Genomic DNA, 19,667 nt, shown 5'->3' on the forward strand with positions numbered 1-19,667 from the left:
GATTCAGGTTTTACTAGTTCCTCAAACTTAACCCAGCTGGGAAAAGATTTATAGTAAGTGTCAGCGTGATTCTCAAAAAGGAAAAAAACTTGATAATAATGAAAAATTAAGATCCAAAGATGGCTCATCAACCTCAAAACCCCAAAGCCCAACACCCACCCCCCAAACCCAGAGATTTCCTCACCTTCTTTTTGCACATCAAAATTCTATTCAGTGGATAGATACAAGTGTGTGTGCATTTCCATGTGTAAATTGTGACTTGCTAAGTAAGCAAGAGTCTGTCCTTAATTTATAGCGAATGAAAAAGTTTTATCCCATACTGAGAGAGTGATTTACTTTCTCATGGGTAATGGGGAGGAACTGGATGTTGCTGCTCCTCAGGGATGTGTTGATCCAGTCTAAGGATAAATGTATCATTACTGCTGTACCTAGAAAAGCTTTGCAGGTCAGAAACCAACCAGGCAGTTAGAAAACAGCAGTTTCCTGCTGCAGAGGTTTTGAAAGAGAAGTTGTGCCTTTAAAAAAAGGCTACAATTAACTGAAAGTCCAGTTGTTAAAGAGACATCAATGGACTTTCTGCCAGGCTTGAATGGTGCAGCACAGCAAGGGCAGCAATGCCTGTCTCAGCTTGCAGCTGAACCCAGACCTGGTAAAGTTTGCTACTTGCTGCTCTCAGAGCACAGGTATGTACCATGGGTGCTGAAGTTTTTAAAGAACAACTACAAGAATACTCTTCCTGTTAATACAAACAAAATGAAAACGGTGGTTTTGGTTTTCACTTGGGTTTTCAAAGATTTACTGCTGCTCCTATGAGGAGGAGCCTGCAAAAACTAGCAGTCTGTGGTGGAGCCAAATGCCTACAAACCCCCTAAAGTTTTTAATGTCATACAAATGCTCACCTATTGAGCAACAAAACCATGAAAAATAAAGGGCAACCATAATAACTTGTAAATGCATGGCATAAAACTTGACAATGTTATGCTGGCAATCCTTGGAAGCATTCCATTGCACAGTGTGACAGAGAAGACAGGAGTGCAGGATTCCAGAAGTGAAGTGAGCTTGGAAGTGACGGGTTTTGGCAGCTTGCAGAGGACCCAGGGCTGTCAAGGCAGTTCTGACTCACAGTAGCAAGTCTGTCCTGCTAGAGGGAGATGCATCTGGAAGGAGAGGGACACATTGTGCTGCTGATAGCATTGCTGGGGAACCACTGGGCCAAAGCAGCAAAAACCTCTCTTTTCCTGGAGAGCTGGCATCAAGCTCTGGGTTTCCACCTTCCATTCTGCAGACAGCACATGGATCATATTTAAAGGTGCCTTTTCCTTTTCCCACTCAGTAACTCACAATTGTCTGAAAAATCAAAGGGAAGTTAAATAAACCAAGCATGATTGTGTTGCTCAGTTTGGCAATCCACTGTCTTCAGGCTGACTTCAGGCTGATAACTTCTTGTTTAGTCTCAGAGCCTTCCTCTTTCTTTCTGCACATCTTGGCATTTCCTTAAAAAACATTGTAAAAATACCATTTCTTAAAATACCACCTTCTTGGAGGGAGTGACAAACAAAGTTGCCTTATATCACTTGATTAGGCAGACTGAATTTTGAAAAAATAATTTAATTTCAAGTGACACTCATGCTACACTTAATCTTAGACAACAAGTCTGGAGTCTGGAAGACTACTTATAACTGAAAATTACAAAGTTGAGCATAGAGAATATATTTCCACCAAATACAAATAGCTTTAGGAAAATGTTGGGTTCAGTTGGCTTTTTTACTGTAGATTGTGATGAATGTTCAGTAGCAAAAAATTGAATACTTGTGTAATTATGGGAAAAATTGCTCAATGGGCACACTCACCTGCACATTTTCTAGGAAACAAGGTGGTACTAAGGTTCACAAAGAAAGGCCCTACTCCTCCCCCTGACAGTCTGAATCAACTCTTTTGTTTTAGTTCAAAAGTGAGAGTGTTTCTTCAGATTTGACATATTACCAGTTCCATCAGTGTACAGAAATAAGGTTCCACTGTCATGGACTTGTTTTGTAAGACTGGTCCTTGATTTTTCCTTGTAAGGTGATGTCAGCTTCATTACTGGCAACAGTTCCTTTTTCCACTCCCCTAACTCTAGTCTACAGTGCCAACAAATTCTCCTTTACTTTTGCAGCAGATGATGACAGGGATGCCCAGGTAAAGGACTCCATTCTCTGATGGACATTTTGCATCCCCAGTGCATTGTTACTGCAGGAGTAACAAGGATATTTGGAGGCTGCGCAGTGCACATGGGAAATGTGTCCTCTGGGATGCATTAAGTCTGGGTACAGCTGCACTTTTCCCTGGGGGAATCAGCTGTGGTGGGAGAGGCCCCAAATCCTGAGGAAGGTTATGGTAAGGAGAATGGGCAAGTGATTATTTTGTCCCCAGAGCCATTGTCTGTGATAGTGTAGGCATGGCTGGTGTTTACAACGTGTGGCAAGCAGGGCATGGGTGAGAGGCAGGGACTTTCTGTGCTCAGTTTGATTGTGCTGTATTTGGACCAAGCACAGGGATATCCAAACCCACACTTCTAGCTCCCATTGTTCCAGAGGCTGCTGATGTCCACTGGTCAGAGCCCCTGGGGATGTGCTCCGTGAAGGGCTCCACTGAGCACTGGCATTTGGCTGAGGCCAAGCCAAAATGAAAATCAGGAGATACACCCACTGGCACATCTCTAGTCCTAAAGGATGGATTAGAGATCCTTGCTCTGATTATTGCATGCTATAAACACAGAGTGAACAGGTGACACTGAACACATGTTCAGAAATAATGACTCCTTTTTTTTTAAACAGTGTGATTTTATTACAAATGAAAGCACAGTTAAAACATTTGTTGCAATCAATAACCACAAAATCACTTCCTTATGGATACATAGCATCAAAAATACACCCCTTTACTATCAAAAATATTCCCCTCTCCAAAAACTTAGTCACCTTTCATTAAAGAGACTTCTCTTCCCTTATAAAAAATGAGTTTAGGTCTATGTACATCAGTATCACATGCAGATACACTGACACGTGCACAAGTTCCAGTGGTGGAACTGTTCAAAAGGTTCCCTACTCTCTTCTAGGCACAGAGAGCTCCTTTTGTTTCTACTTTCCCTCTTACTTGCTTTTGATTCCATTCCATGTCCAACACTGACATATTGTATTGCTTTTGTTTTTAAAATCTTTGCTGTTTTAGTATATTTAATGGTTAACTAGAGGCATGTCAGTAATTCAGGGCAACCTTTAAGGCTCTTCAGATGGGTAAATGGAACCCCTCAGTGGCTGCTATCCCTGCAGAAGACATGTATTGATACATTTCTCCTTCTGAGACCCTTTTAGACGAAGACAGAGCCGTCCTGGTCACTGGTGTTCTGGGTTATGTTGCTGTTCACCACACTTTCTGCATAACTAAGTGAATGAGAGACCTGGTAGTGACTGCAGGGCCCACAGAAACACAGGAATGGACAGTACTTCAAGCAGACATGATAAAGGTATTTCCTGAATTTTTCCCCAGCAAATGCATAGATAAAAGGATTGAGACAACAGTGACTGAATGCAATGGTTTCAGCCAGGTGCATTGCATAGTCCAATGACTTAATTTGGTTGCAATCTGTGAATAACTCACAGTGATTTAAAGTATCTAGAAAAATCAGTACATTGTAGGGGGACCAAAACAGAAAAAAAACCACCACCACAACCAATATCAGTTTTATGGCTCGGGCTTTTTTCTGATTTTTGCAGGACAGAAGAGTTTTGATGATCCCACAGTAGCAATAGAATATGATACAGACTGGGATGAGAAAGCCAATGGTGTTCAGCTCCATATTGCAGAACACTGGCCAGATGTTCTCCAGCTTCTCTGGGTAGACAGCAATGCAGTAATTTTCTATGAGCTGGGAGAACACAAACTGTGGCACCGACACTAGCACTGCTATTGCCCACACTCCACAGCTTACCAGAAGGCCATGTCTAACTGTCCTGGAGCTCAGAGAGTAAGTTGCCCTGACAATGGCCAAGTACCTGTCAATGCTGATAGCAGTGATAAAGAACATTCCCCCAAAGAAACCAATGTAATACAGTGAGGAAACAGCAGTACATGCAACAGTCCCAAGAGTCCATCCACGGACTGTGTTGGACGCCCAGAATGGGAGGGAGATCACAAAGAGAAGGTCAGAGATGGCCAAGTTCAGGAGATAGATGTCAGTGATGCTTTTTTTATTGCCTTTCACAATGGCAAAAACTACCATTAGATTCCCCGTGAGGCCAAGAGCAAACACGATGATGTAAAATAGTGGCAGAAATATTTTCCCAAACTCTTGGATGTCGGTTTTATTGCAGAAGAAAGCATCTTCATCGTAAACATATTCAGTTGTGGCTTGTGAGTAGGCTTCTGTCATGCTGAATTTGCTGGCTAGAGGCAAAATGGAAAGAGTAAAGAAAATAACATTAGAGTGATCTTATATGTGCTGTGGTAAATACTGAAAGACTGCACCAAGCATACTTTGGGATTTTGTCACTATTTATTTTAGTGAGGGTTGTATTACTGTGGAGCTGATGGTAGTTATGTTATGACAAAAGCCCAGACTCTGCTGTTACATGCACTTCACTGAAAATTAACTCTTTAGAATAATAAAAAAATTAATGAGATTTTCAAGGGCTGTCACATAAGCCCCTACTTATTGAAGTGCAGCAGGAGCTGAGCTGAGATCTGGCTGAGCTGTGCATGTGATGCATGGCAGCACCACGAGCAAGGCAGGTGCTGTTGGTCTGTGGGCAGTGCTTGGCAGGAAACGATAGTTCATAAGTAGATGTTGATCAGATTCAGTGCCTATAAACACCCCAACAGCCCCATCTTCCGCTCTCACCAACCCTGGGCTGGAAGGGTACAAGGCACCCAGTTTGACCAGGCCTGAGCTGATGCTTGCTGATAAGGGAGGAGCGAGTCTTTACTGAGACATTGCTGGCAGCAAGCCTGTCTTTGATGAGGCTTTTCTAAAAATCATCCTATGATCAAAATAAGAGAAAATATATTGACCCTTTTCCTCAAGTAACAAAGCATCTCATGACTGCTCCTGCTCTGGCTGTAGGCTGCAGCCAGGAATTCACCTTGGCTGAATCCAAAGAGACTGTAGGGTGCAGGTGTGTGACCTCTAGGCTCAGTGGTCTGCACACCCAAAAACAGAGCACCTGTCATTTCATCTGCTCTCCTTTAGAATGTGGTGTTCAAGTCCCTGCAAAGATTTCTGTTTGCAAGGAATCAAAAATCCTCTAGGAGTGCAGATGTTGCTGTATTTGGTCTGCTCCCTGGTTGGGTAAAGAGCTTGGAAGTATCCATTACTTGGTCTCACTGTAGGAGATGAAACAAAGTGAGTGTGATACACTGTCCAGAAGCCCAGGGAGGTGATTACATGGCCAAACCAGCCTGTTAAAGCTGAGACTGAAAGAAAAGGTCAGTGATAACCAAACTGCAACTAACAACTACCCCTTGGCCACATCTTGTCACAGGAACCTCCCGCTGCCTGTACAGAAGGGACTCAGTTCAGTGAGCACAGGCTGCCTATGTTTACATCTCCTGTTAGTGGGAGATGTTATCAGTACAGCCAACAAAGAGCAGTGCATATTCATCCAATGCAGGTCAGGCCAAATCTGCTTCAAGACAAGACAGACTGCTTTCCAGACCACTGACCACACTGATGAAACTTCTTTTCCTGGATATAAGGTGAGCATGGACACACTGCTCAGTAGTGGGTGCTGATGGTGCATAGCTAATCTGACTCCTGACACTTACAGCTAAGTGACTGGAATCCACATTTCAGCAACAGCAATCATTTTTATAACTTCTGTTTCAAATAAGCCATTCAAAATTGAACTTGAAATAAAGATGTCCTCAGGTGTGAGACAGTTTTCTATGACATGGTGGTAACTACAACAATCTTCCCCATAAGTAGCTACTGTGACCATACTGACATTTTCCCCTAATGCCTCATTGCCAGAGCATCGTTTGTGGTGTTGGCTGTGAAGTTCTGGCCTCTTATTTTGTAGCAATATCTTAAAGAGTGTATTTTTTGTCTAATTCAGGCTCTCAATTTTAAAACATTTTTAACCTGAATGTTCAAACCTGAATGTCTGCCTAGAGACTCTAAAAACATCTTTGTGGTTCGCATACAGGAAAAGTGGGCTAGAAAAGGCTGTCTCAGCGCTGGTAGCTCTGGGGCATGGGCGCAGAATGGGGAGAGCTGTTTGCAGCAGGCAGGCACGCCCATGGGCAGAGTGGCTCTTGCAGTATCTATCCACTTGAACTGGGAGCTGAGTCTGCGTTCAGAGTCTGTCCAGTCCCTGCATGTCAGCCCAGGGATAACAGTGGCTTCAATTCTCCAGCCTCTGGAGAGGGGGTATCTGGCACCAGCACGGGTAAAGGAATACAGGGATTACAGTGGCTTCAGTTCTCCAGCCTCTGGAGAGGAGGTATCTGGCACCAGCACAGGAAAAGGGATACAAGCTGGAAAAGCTTTGGTGCTGGGGCAGAAGCTGACAGCAATTGAAAAAAAGATATTGATTTTCTACTGGTGACATAAATAAAGAGTTGCCATCTCTTTATCTGCCCTGTTGAGTGATACACATATGAGCAGGAGATATCCCATATAATCTCAATAACCCATCATTTTCTGCTATCCCATCCTGATTTCTTTCTTTCTTAGATTAAATGTATGCAGAAAAAGCAGCAGGGTACCAAATCTCCTGTGCTGAATATGTGTCACTGTCAGCCCTCCCAGCTTCTCTGCCACTGAGCTGTTCCTGCACCCATCTGTGCACCCAGAGCCCACGCCTTTCTCTGTGGGCTCATGTGCTCCACAGCTAGTTCTGCACTCAAGGAGCGGTGGCTGAGGGCTGCACAAGGGACTGATTGGGGCAGGAGCACATGGCCCATGAGAAGGGTTTGGTCAGCCTCAACAAGAGATGTCTCAAGAGGGATTTAGGGAGAAGGTGTAAAGGCGAAGCAGAAACTTTCCTTGGGGGAATAAATAGCAATAGCCATGGGATATCATTACTTAATGTATTGAAAATAAATTTTTGCCATGATGGTGGTCAAACACCAGGATGGGGCTCCAGAGAGGTTGTGAGATCTAATCCCTGGAAGTACTTGAAACTCAGCTGGCCCTGCTCTGTGCATGGGTTTGGACGAGAGACCTCCAGAAGTCCTGTCCTATCCCTGTGATTCTGCGGCAATGCCAGACAGAGATCGTGCTGTTTCTGCAAACTGCTCCAGCTTCTTCTCTGCCAAGTCAGCTCCTGTTTCAGACATGTCATTCCTGATATGACAACCAGAGGTCTCATCAGACAAAGAGGAAAAAACTGATCAATGCCTGCTTGTATCCCCTTAACACCTTTGCTAATTATGCTGTCATCCAGAGAGAGCTGTTTGGTGATGCTTGCCCTGACTGTCTGTGCAGTGTGAAATCCCTGCTCTGGAGAGAGGAAATGCACGTTGCTTTACTCTCCTCTCTAAGAACCTTGAGCTATGCTGGTTTTTAACATGCTTGCTCCCTTAATTGAGAAAGGAAGCTTGTCTGAAGAGTTTCCATATGTGTCTGTAGAATTCATTGTGCTCTGTTGGACACAGGATATCACACAAAGAAGGAAATGCAGCTCCCACCAGGGGCTAGCCCTCAGGTCTGGCAGAATTCTGCACAGACTTCTAAACTGGACATTGCCTGGAGAGAGAGTTGATTGTGGGAATGGCCACCTTCTTCACTGGAGAACATTTACACAGATGTACAGGAGAAACTCCGGGCCTCAGTGAAGTAAACAGAAACATTGCTTGTGCTGGGATATTTCCTGAAATACCTTTTCAGTCAAGTAATCTCCTCTAGCTTACTGATGAGGATCATTAATTTCTACAGTAACAAATTATTTCCTTTACCCTTGGTTGGGTGCTTGTGGGGTCTGTGGTACCTACAGCAATGGAAAGGTAAGACTGTGTATTGCATGTCCAGAGGCAAGCAAGGACTGCACTTACTAAAATGACATTGGTGTTTGAATCTGCTGGCAGTCTGTGGCTTATTCACTCTCTGTCTCCTGGATTTCATTTATCAGCAGTCACTCATATCCTTCCACCACCACTCATGCTGCACAGGCAATGCTACCAGCACTGTTTGAGTATTTAGCTCCTCTGATACCACTTTGCTCAGTTTCAACTGTTGATACTCAGTGAATGGGCTGCAAATTTCAAAGGGCTCCCAGAACCCAGCCCATGCCAGATAGGGATAATGTGTTGAAATTATATTGCACCTTAAAGAGAGAAACTTAGATCTGACCACCCTCCATCCTTTCCTGTCACATATTCTCTGTCAGCCTCCCAAAGTCCACTGCAGCACACGGTGCAGGTTTCTTACCATCAGCTTCAACACAATTTTCTCTTTTATGCTTACAATAAATGTTCACCTCCAGAGTGAACTGAAGAGTGTAGAGGACACAGGAGGACTACAATGCTTTGAGGTTTCTCCATGAGATATTTTCCCTTGCTGACTACAGGAAATAGTAGATTCACTTCTGCTTCTCATGGAACTGCTCAACCACTTTTCTCTCTCTCCGGATTTCCCCATCAATTTTACACCCCACTCTTCACAAACACTTCTGCTCCTAATCATGTTTGTAGCTACCTCAAAGACCAAAGTCTGCAAGACCAGGACCCCTGGTTTCTCAACCCAACCACCATGTGCACCCCATGAAATACAGAGGGAAGTGAAATTGCGAGAGGTCTGCAAACTCCTCTATGGAACAGAAGTTGCATTTCAATCTTCAAGCTACACTGGCACCAGGCTGGGTGACATAAGAGCAAATCCTGTTTATATGTCTAGATATCAGATATATCAGATTCTTTCCAGGTATCACCCCTGGCACTTTAGCCAAGTATCATGTTACAGGCTTTACTGCCAAAAAGAGGGAGATCAACAAGCAGTTTGCCTCCCTCTCATGCTGCTCCTACCACCAAATTAAAAGAAGTGAAAACAATGACCAAATCCAGACCTCTGCTAGAGGGTCACGCTTCAGGTTTGCACAATATGCTAATAAAAGTATTTCAGCCTCAGAAAGATTTTTATACCTTAGTCAGCATTTCTGAGTGATGCTTACATGCTTTTCTCATGCTAGAAAAAACATGTTTTCAATGCATTCGGAATAACCTGATGAATCAGCTGGCCCTGGAAAACTGTAGGCTTTGTGAGAAACCCTGTGAAACCCTACAGGTGTGTGAGTATCCCTTTTTCACCCTTAGATCTGAGCTGCCATCACCCCACCCAAATATAAATGCTCTTGCTTTTTTGCATTTGCAACTACACCCGCCTGCTTCTTACAAGATAGTGATTCTCAGCAAGAACACAGGGATGACCTCAGGCACCTCCAAATGAAATGTTGAAGCTATGGTGGCACTTCTAACACACAAAAGAAAATATATTAAAGTAAATAACCAGAACTGGGTGAGAACTAGGAGGAGATAGCACTCTGGGTAAAACTGGCAAGCAGCTACCACAGAAATTAGACTGCCACAGACACCTCTACCCATGGTTTAGATAATACACCACCCCAAACGTAGGTGTTAGGGTTAATACATTAACCAGAGATGGGACCTGGTTTCTAGTCCTACACCCTGCTAGTTCCTGTAATTCACTTAGTTTATTTTTCAGGTCAGGGTGGTTCCATTAATAGGCAATGGCCTGTGGAGCTGGTTGTGATCATGTTAGATAGCCAGGTTCAAAAGCAAGCCCATGCCACCAAATGCAGTTACTTTAAATCTTAAGTTTCATTCAGTCCTGAAGTGGGGAGATGTTTCCCTATTCCACCTCTACATGCAGACCTTTGAAAGTGGGAAGCAAGGTGAGAGGGCTGGTCTAACCTAACCCTTAACTCAGGCAAAATGAATTTAAACTGGTAAGGGGCAGAGTGCAGCTAAAGTCAATCTGTGTGGCTTTGTAGAAGAGGATTTTTACTTTGGGCATTTGATGGGATTGCAAGGCTGAAAAAGGGATCTGTGTGGGCGAATTGGAGCTCTGACTTGCACAGCATGCTTATTTGGTAACACGTCTCCAGCCCAAAGAAAGACCAACAAAGCATTGCAATGGGATTTGGAGCAGTTAGATATCAGATCTCAAAAGACAGACATCCATGGAAGAAGCCTTGCTGAACTGGGAATATTGCTTGCAAAATGTCTGTGGAAATGACAAGTTGAAAGCCAAAAACTCTTTGGTGTTTTCATCATTGTTCTGAAAGCACATTGGCAATGAGAGCTGGCAGGGGCACGTGATAGAAGGGTTACAGGACTAGAGAGTGATTCAGACAAGCTGAATAATCTGGGGCTTCCTGGATGATTCACATTGGCCCTAATGGAGCCAAATGTAACCAAAGTAACATGCTTGGGAGTTAAACAACACGGGCCATGTCTCAACAGTGGGGGCATATCTGAAAGGAAACTAGACTGCAAGAAAAGCTGATGCAACCCTCAGGTGTTAAAAGGGCTTCCAGGTGGGAAAGAACAAAAGAGGGATGACTTTACCATAGCAGAGCTCGATACAGGGGATGCAGGCATAAATTGGTAGCACCAGATATCACTTTTGTTTATGTTAATAATCTTGCTAATTATTTGAGTGAGATTAGATTAGCTATCCTTTACAGTGATGCAGGGAAATTCAAATCAGAAACATGCAAGACAGGAATAAGATGAACATTTTTAATAGTAAAAGGCTAATGACTGGAACAGACTTCAGGTAGGAAAAGGACGTCTCTGCATGTCTGAGGGTCTTCACTTTGAGAGAAGGTATCAGTCTGAGAAATGGGTTTAGGCCAGACATAGTGGAGAAGCTGAGTAGGAGGGTGCTGGATTAAATCCTACAGCCCTTGACAGGCAGGGAGGCAGATCAGGTTGGGGCACAATTCTCTGAACAACCATGACTCTCTTCTGGTAATAAATGACTGTAAAAGCTAAACCCTTTGAGCTCTGCCCAGCACCAGCTAGCTCAAATATTAAATGGGATGTGAGCCCTGGAAGGAAGAGGGTCCTCTGAAAACCACGGAGCAGCTGCTGCTGTGGGGTTAGCAGTGAGGCTATCGTGATAGCTGTGGAAAGAAAGCAGCACAGTTTGGAGAGGTTATTATCAAATAACCACCCTGGTGAAACCTGTGTATTTTCCCACCTAACCAGTTATTTTTTCATTCCTCCCCAGCTTCTGAGTGAGTGTGGAGTAATGCCACATGCTTGCTGTCCCTCCAGTTCTTCCTTAATGACTTTAGGATGAGGAAATGTCTTTCTTTGGTGTTTCTTCTTTCTTCTATTATTTACTCTCAGATCAACTGGACTATTTCTGTGGCCCATCAGAATTCTGCAAACCTAATAATTGCTTTTCAATTTGGTAATTAATTTAATTTATGGGGGCTTCCCCCAGTAATTTGAGGATGAGTTTTTTAAAAGCAAGTAGTTCTCTGGGATGCTTTGTTATTGAATTTTCCAATTTAAGGTGAAGTTGAAGGTGCAGAAACATGATGCTGAGGCTTTCAAAGAATTAGGCCACTAAAGTGTCAAAAGTAAATGACTCAGAAATAGAAAGCAATAAAACCACTGCTGATAAGAACATGACTGAATATTGCAAAGATCTTGGATCCCCTTACAAAAGTATTTAGGTCAAAGATATTTTTAAAATGCCAGATTCCTGATCCAATTCTACAGTTTTTACACCAATACCACAAACTAAATTAGAAGCAGACACCATTAGCTGAAAAAGAGAAGCATGTAAACCTACAAACTTAAACCATAGGCTTTTGGTGGAAAAATGTACTTGGAAAGATCAGACTTTGATCATGGATGGCAGGAGGAGATAATGCAGAGTCCAAAATCTCTAGAGTCTCTCTCACTTTTGCCTAGGGCATTACAGTTTTGGAAAGTGCTTTCTCAATGATGCTCCATGCATACCTGGAGGTAGCAGCAAGTAATCAGAGCACAAGATTTATATTAGCCCATCACATCAAAATTAGGTGTATTCAAGATGTATAAAGAAAACCCAAAACCACGGACTTTCTGCTGGATGTCTCTGCCAATGTCAAGGGCTACATCACTTGTCTTTCAGAGCAACAACAGAGGTATTATTTTGAACCTTGCCCTTGCTCCCTCAGTGCACTGGCCAGGCTGGTGGCCTCACTCAGGTTGTTTGTGCTGCCCCCACAGCAAAGCAGGCACAGGGCACTGAACCCAGGCGTCCTGGGCACATCCTGCCCCCAGAAACATCCCCCCACTCGCTGTTTTTTTGCCCCACCAGGCAGACTGGCTGTGTGCCAGTTGGAAGGGACCGCTTCACCACAGCAGCGTGTGGTTTGCCAGGGCAAAGTTAAGTCCTGATAAAGCCCTGGCAGCTCACCCCTGTGGTTGCTGGTGTATTTATAGAGGGAGCTGAAGCTTTCAGTGGTTTCATCTCAGCTCTGGGTGGACAAAGCCCCTCTGAGGCTGCCAGGGTGGATATGCAGGAGCCTTGGTGCCTGCACACTTAATGGAGCAGGCAATAGTTTCATGTTTCAGGGCATGAGCAAGTCTCTTGAGCACATGAAGCTGTTTCAGAAATGACTCCATGCATTCAGGAAAGATGATGTGACAGTGCCACTCAGACTCCCGTATCTCCCCTGCATGTTAAAATTGAGGTTCAAAAATCACTGAAATGGTTCTGAAATTTGCATCCATGTCTCTCAGGGTGGTCTTGATCCCTTGCCCAGAAGCAAGGGACCTCTGCAGAGCTTCTGCAGCCTGAGATGGTTTCCTGGCAGTGCCCTGCTGCCAGGGATCAGCCAGGGGATAGGAAATTCGGTAAATAGTGATATTGTTGTAGAGCAGTGCTTATTTTGGTGCTCACAGAGGCTGGGGAGCACTTTAACTCAGCTGCTGGGGAAGCAGTGGCAGAGCTGAGGGAGCAGCTGCCCTCCCAAGAGCTGCCTCCAGGGAACTGCGTGGCTGGGGCTGTCATCTGACAGTGGTGACTGGATGGTGACTGCCAGGATCAGGATTTTCTTGGAAAACTTATTTCACAGTAATTTCATCTAACCTGTAATTTCCCCTAATTGCCTTTTCTGCTTGCACAGTTGCTCAGGCACTCTGTATCTATTTTTTCAAATATATAGCTGAACTTTTTCCCAGTGTTTTCTCTTACCTCAGTAATTCTTTTTCCCAGGCTTTCTCTTCTGAAGAAGCATTCAAATTTCTTTTGTATTTTCTGTTGAAGGGACAGCAAAAACAGGTGATTATTTGTAGCTATGCGCACTGTTTGTAATTGTTTATGGTTACTGTTGGTTCTGTCCTCACGCTGCCTTTATTGTGGCATCTATTTGCTTCCGGCCCCCACCCCTTTTGTGCCAAATTTCAAATTGCCTCAGCATCCCTGAGAAAGCAGAGAAGGCTCTTCAGCAGTTGGAGATCTTTTAAATCACCTTCTCCAACATTTCTGAGAGCAGAGCACATTAAACCTTCTTGATTATGTATGGCTGAGATTTATGTTCTGGAGTTGCCAGCTCCTTCCTGTGAATATCAAGTTTTCTATGAGACTTAGTCTCAATTTATTATGTGCTGTCTTTTGTCAAATTTTAGCCTTTTTTTCTCCCTTTTGGACTTTTTCTGGACTGCTGAAGCCCTTTTGATTCATTGCAGTTGCCTTCTTTTATCCTGTCATCCAGTTCCCTGCCTCTGGCTGCACACAGGGCTTGCCCCAGCAGACCAGATTTTGGAAACCACTGCTGTGGATCTGTGTTTATATCTCACAAGTACTCAGTGGGTTGCCACCACTGTGGCATTACTCAAATGTCTCACCCAAACCAGCAGACATCTTCATGTAACATCTTTCCTGTGGAAAGCTGAGTCACAGGAAAATCAAGTATGCTATACAGAAAGGTAAGGGCTTTAAAATATCTTTAATTTCCATTGCTCTCTTGCTGGTCTGTCTGTATCAGGTGCTTTATATTGACTACCAGATTTTCTCCTTTGGGCTGTCCTTCAGTATCAGTGATATTTTGGATGTTGGTTCACTGACTAAAACTAGAAGCAAACAATGCTGGTGAGTTGTGAAATCTCTGCAGACATCAAAGAAAAAACTTCTAATGAAGTAGAAGGGCTGTATCTTCTCACTCTGTCCTTCTAGCTTAATGCTGCACACTAGTCATATATCAGCATTTACTAACCTTGAGGATTTCTACCCAGGGTGAATATTCCTCGTACCACAAGATGCCACAAATAACTAGTGACTGAGTAAAATTTATCTGCCCTGGTTCGCTTTGTTAACAGAAGTGCTTCCCTTTTTACTTCCACAGTTTGTAAACAGTACCCACATCATCTTTACCCAAATTAAATATCATTTCGGTTCCAAGCACTAAGCAGTGAAGAATTTCCTTAAGTTCATGAGACACCATTTTGTCTCATTTTGCTCTGTCAAATTATAGGGGAAATATAATTGTCTCTTACCTTAATTCATAGCTGCATTGAAAACCAATGTTTTCTTCCAGATGAGCCTGTTTGGATTTAAATGTATGTTTCCTCTTCTCTAATGCTCGTGCCTATATGAATGTGTTGGCTTCCTGGGCAGAGCTTTGGGGCTGAGCTGAGAAAGCACTGATGTGCTGTGCTGGGGTACTGCTGGCTTCTTGTGAAATCACCAAGTCGGATGCAGCCACTCAGAGGGACAGAAGTGCTTACAGGGGACAGGATTTGCACAGAGACAGAAGTGGCCTGAGGTGCCACGACAGCATGTGGTAGCTGTCGCTCCCTTAGTTTCCCCCATTCTGTGCAGAATGAGACATTTTTCACTCAGACACAGAACAGTGTGTAGAAATACAAGTTTGGTACAACAGCAGGGTCCTTGAGCTGTGGGGATGCAGGATGTAGCACAGAGGAGCACAGGTATGACATGGTAGAAGATGGGGCACAGGCTGGCACTGGCACTACACAACTCACAGATGGTCAGGTAAAAAAAATGCAGATCTGGAGATGGTAAAATGGTAGGTTGTTTATAGACCAGTGAAAAGAGAAGAAGGTACAGAAGCATGTTAAAAAACATAGAAAAACGATCCAAAAGAGATCCAGGAAAAAAAATAAGGAAAATCAGGGTGAGCATTGCACTCATCCCAGGGAAGGACTGGAGGTGCTCACAGCTCTCTCTGACACCTCACTTCACCACAACCACCAGCCTTAGGACTCAAAGGAGCAGGGATAAGGGTGAGCATAATGCCAGGAAAATGGATAGAAACTATGTGTATGCAAAAAATTGAAGCTGTAGTAATGTACTTGTTCTTCTGCAACCAGCAGATTTAAACTGATAGCAATTGGAGCCTTGAGAATGCCATTGCACTCACAATAAATTCTTGGCTCTACCTATGATACATTGTGCCCCTCCTTTGCCTGTAAACAAGGTTTTAAGCTTATTCTGTCTCTGCAGCCCAGTGGAGTCAGAAGGTTTAAAATACTGGGATGTTCAAAAATCAAGGACCCTTCCTGGCCCCTGACCTGAGCACCCTGCTCAGGGTTGCACTATCAGTGCAGCACAATTTGGGTGCTGTGAAGCACATTGTCAGGCACCCCTGGACACAAAAGCAGCTCCTCTGGGGTGGAGCAGGGCAGGAGGATGTGCAGTGGGTGTGCTATGGGAAACAGACACTGCATGCAGCTGGCTGCTGCACCAATACCAAGGCCCTCCAGGACACAAGGAATGCAGTCCTGGAAATACCCCCAGGTACTGCCCCTGCCTCAAAAGTCAAGGGAGATTAAAATGCCTTCTCCCAAAAGGCAGAGTTGTGCTGTCTTCAGACAGGCTGACCTTGGTGGGATTTTGTGGGTGGAGAGTATCTTCCAGGTTGCCTGAGCTGTTGCTTGTGGATTGATTAGCAAGTTACCAGGCAAACATCTTCATGTAAGTTCAGTTCTGGTATTTCTGCCACATTTTGTGGTTTTTTACTGTATTATGCTTTATCTAGCAAATGTTACATCCCCAATATAGCAATGTAGTTAAGGTCAAACCTTGATGGGCCTCCAATATCAGCCAAAATATGCAAGTGATATCAGCCAGGTGACCCAGAACAAGCACCTGTGGAAATAATCAGGGAACTAACTCCTGGACAGGTCTTAGCCAGGGACAGCAAAGATACACTGCTGGAAAGAAAGTTTAAAGGATAGGGAATTATAAAGGGCCAGAGCAGTGAATTTTCAAAACTCACCTTTTTCTCTGACAAGTGCCAGCAGACCACTTTAAAAACAGAGGTAAAGCACTCTGCACTGTTTTCAGGACAACATCAAAAGGCTGGTTTCTCCCCACATCCTGAAAGCAGGATCTATGACTACCCAAGTTTAACTTTCGGAAAGATCATTTCTGGTAGATGGTACTAAGAAAATGTTCTCATTGTGTGAGGATCATGAGATTCAGAAAGTTGAATGAAGCTTTCCTCAATGCCAGTGATAGTCTAATACTATCAGAGCAGCACTGCTGTGTCTGTAGATGTGCTGTTGTTTAGAGGACACCCAAATCTAAATTTGTCTCCCATGTCCTCATGGGATGAAGAAGGGCTGTGTCCCTCCATGCCCCACCCCCCTCAGCCTTGTAAAGAAGGCACAGATAGACCAGCAGGAGCTTCCCCACTGGGGACCTGCACATACCAAGCTGGTTTGCTGCTGAGCTGTAAAACATGGGCAGAACCCAGAGAGACACAGCCACCCTCACCTTGGTGGGCACCTGTTGTGTTGGGTCCCCAGGACGAGGTGAGAGATGAGGAATTGACTTCATGTTCTCAGAAGGCTGATTTATTATTATATTATATTATATTATATTATATTATATTATATTATATTATATTATATTATATTATATTATTCTAAAACTATACTAAAGAAAGAGAAAAGATACATCAGAAGGCTAGACAAGAATGAATAATAAAGGCCTATGACTGACCAGAGAGTCTGACACAGCTGGACTGGGATTGGTAATTAAGTAAAAAAAAAACAATTCACATGTGGGGTAAACAATCCTTCAAATCACATTCCGGAGCAGCAAAACATGGAGAAGCTGAGGCTCCTCATCTTCCCAGGAGAAGTAATCCTGGTGAAGGGATTTTTCAGGAACTGTCATGGTGACAGGCACCCACCCCTAGGTCACCAATACTCAGCACAGTACCTCTGGTGTAGCTTTTTGCAGGCAAAAACCAAAAAGAAGGGGGGTCAGGACTTCCCATATGCAACAGCAGGAAAGGCTGACCCCAGGCATTGCTTACTTCCAGGTAGAAAGAACCTCCTAGCAACAGGGTTCTCTTGAAGGTGGTCATCAACCTCTTCCTCCTGTGTGCCCAGAATTTAACTGGAACCAAGCACAGAGCAGGCTATTACCCTCAAAAGGAAATGAAGTTTGTCAAATTTTACCCACAAAGGTTTTATCTGGAGATTTCAATTAAAGAGAAACCAAGTCAAGCTGACTCACAGAGATCCTCAGCAGGCATCCCTGGGAGACACAAAAGGCATTCTGCTGTATTCTGCTATGAGTGATAAACCTAGATAAGAGTGCTACTCATTATTATGGTGTGCACTTGTAGTGCAGCATAGAGAGATGTGAAACCAATACCACCTGAAAGGCAACTGCCACATCAACCATATATCTGCTCTCCATCTTCAGCCTCTGTTCACTCATATTGAGGACAGCTCAGGAATAAAAAATTCTGAGGAAGCTGCTGAAAAGATTTTCATTCAGATACATACACAATAGATGAAAACATCTTTTGTTTCTCCAAGCTAAAACAAAAAAGACATTGCATCCCTTGTAACCAGAGAGACTTTTCCTGGGAAGGGCTAGGTGCAGTGTGCTGCTTTCCCAGCTGGAAGGCACACAATGATTTTACAGGAAGAAATCAATAGTAAAGGAGGTATGTGCAGGGACCCTGTGGATAAAGAGGGGCAAACACACTGTTCTTTTTATTCCACATCCCTCTGAGTGGCCTTCCAAATTTGAAACCTCATTTCTTGAATATCTGGGGAGACCAGAGGTACTTCAACACCACTGGCATCTCCTCCTGCTCTGTGCCAGGCTGCCAGGTCAGCTTGGGGAGGCAAGGTTTTGCACAGTATCATTGGCAAGTTCAAGCTTTGTGGACTAAAGCACTCGGTAAAGAATTGTCTAGTTTGAAAGATCAAAATGCTGCTCTCCCCATCACACTCTGCTTTTGCTGCCATGGAGGAAAGCCTGATGGTGGTGATTTTCTACGAAAAGAGGCTCTCTTGGTTCTCAAGAGTTCCACTGGAATCCCCTTTGCAGGCCAATGGGGAACAGTAGTGGCCTGGGGGTACCTGCACCATCCTCCCAGGGTGGAGCCCCTGAGTCCCACAGGAGCTCTGGGGTGCAGAGCTGCCCTGCATGGCACAGCAGCCTGACACACACCATAGCCGTGACTGCACTGACCCCTGCTGGACATCTTTTCTCTTATAATTTCTCCAAAACTCTCATCTTTTCTGTCAGCTGTCAGAGGCACTTGCGGAACTGCGCCCCTGCCACATCGGCGTCCTGTTCCTCCCATGCTGTCCTGCAGCGGAGCCCAGCCGGCAGCTTTTGGTGCAGATGTGAGCACCAGCCGCTCACACACAGACACATCCAAAAATCACAGAAACCATTTCTGTGCCTCACTTTTGAGACAAAACCCAGCAGATAGAGCCTCATCCCTTCATGGCGTTGTTCTGCAGACATGCAAGACAACTGAGCTCTGGTGGGAGCAACTGGTGGGAGCTGCATTTATTCTACATTAAAAAGGTGGAGATGCAGAAATTATCCAGACTGAGGAAGAGAGAAGTCCTGTCTAGGGATGAAAAGGTTTCATCCTGAGGGCTGCTGAAGGGAAGAGTGACAGAAAGCTGAATGTTTGCACAGTTTCCACAAGCAGAAGGAGTGTGGCTCAAACAGATATCAAAAATTAAGAGAAACATTTGTTCCCAAGTTAGAAATGTCACAGAAAGGATAGGGACAATGAAACAGTTTAGTGCTTAGGCTCACTCATGCCTTGGTGACCCCATTGTGCTCCTGAGCTCCCGCTGTCACACAGATAAGGTGCTGTCCTGCCCTGGAGAGGTGGCAGAGGCTCAGCCAGGTCTCCTGCAGGTGTCCTCCTCCCCTGGGATAGGTGATGTGCCTGTGAGTTGCTCGGACCCGCCTCTTTCAGGGTGTATCTGAGTTACACTGATCACTCACAGTGCATTGTGAGGCTGCCCTGCTCGTGAGGTCAGCTCCAACAAAGATGGCCCAAGAAAGATGGGAAGAAGCCTTTGGCTGGGAAACCACATCCCTTCCCTCCCAGGCTCATCCAGGCAGGAGGAATGGCTGCAGAGCCACACTCCAACAGCAAGCTGCTGTTCAAGATGCTGAATAAAGAACTGCCTTTCCTCCCTCCTTCCCTCACCCCCTCCCCTCTCTCTCCCTTGTGCTGCTTATGAGAGCTGAAGCTGTTGGGTACATTTGCACCAGAACCACCCCTGTCTCTGCAGCTGAGCACACTTCAGGGAAGGGTGGTGCTGGGGACACTGAGATGTGCAGAGATGGTGGTGCAAGGTGTGCATGGGTACAGAGACAGATGCAGACATAGGGAGAGAGGAGATTGGAAATGCTGCCTGCCTTGCAG

At 44.5% G+C, this 19,667-nt stretch overlaps 1 protein-coding gene across 1 annotated transcript; it reads right to left on the bottom strand.

Annotated features, from left to right (window-relative positions):
* Positions 1–2,906: 2,906 nt before the first annotated feature.
* LOC132079958 (CX3C chemokine receptor 1-like) lies at positions 2,907–14,660 on the bottom strand. The gene is made up of 3 exons (XM_059482878.1): positions 14,494–14,660; positions 13,193–13,255; positions 2,907–4,422 (listed from the first exon to the last, which is right to left on the bottom strand). Exon 3 carries the CDS (start codon positions 4,406–4,408, stop codon positions 3,347–3,349), a length of 1,062 nt encoding a protein of 353 aa, XP_059338861.1. The 5' UTR covers positions 4,409–4,422; positions 13,193–13,255; positions 14,494–14,660; the 3' UTR covers positions 2,907–3,346.
* Positions 14,661–19,667: the final 5,007 nt, after the last annotated feature.

Source organism: Ammospiza nelsoni, chromosome 1 (genome assembly GCF_027579445.1).
Source record: "Ammospiza nelsoni isolate bAmmNel1 chromosome 1, bAmmNel1.pri, whole genome shotgun sequence".
Taxonomy (NCBI): Eukaryota; Metazoa; Chordata; class Aves; order Passeriformes; family Passerellidae; genus Ammospiza; species Ammospiza nelsoni.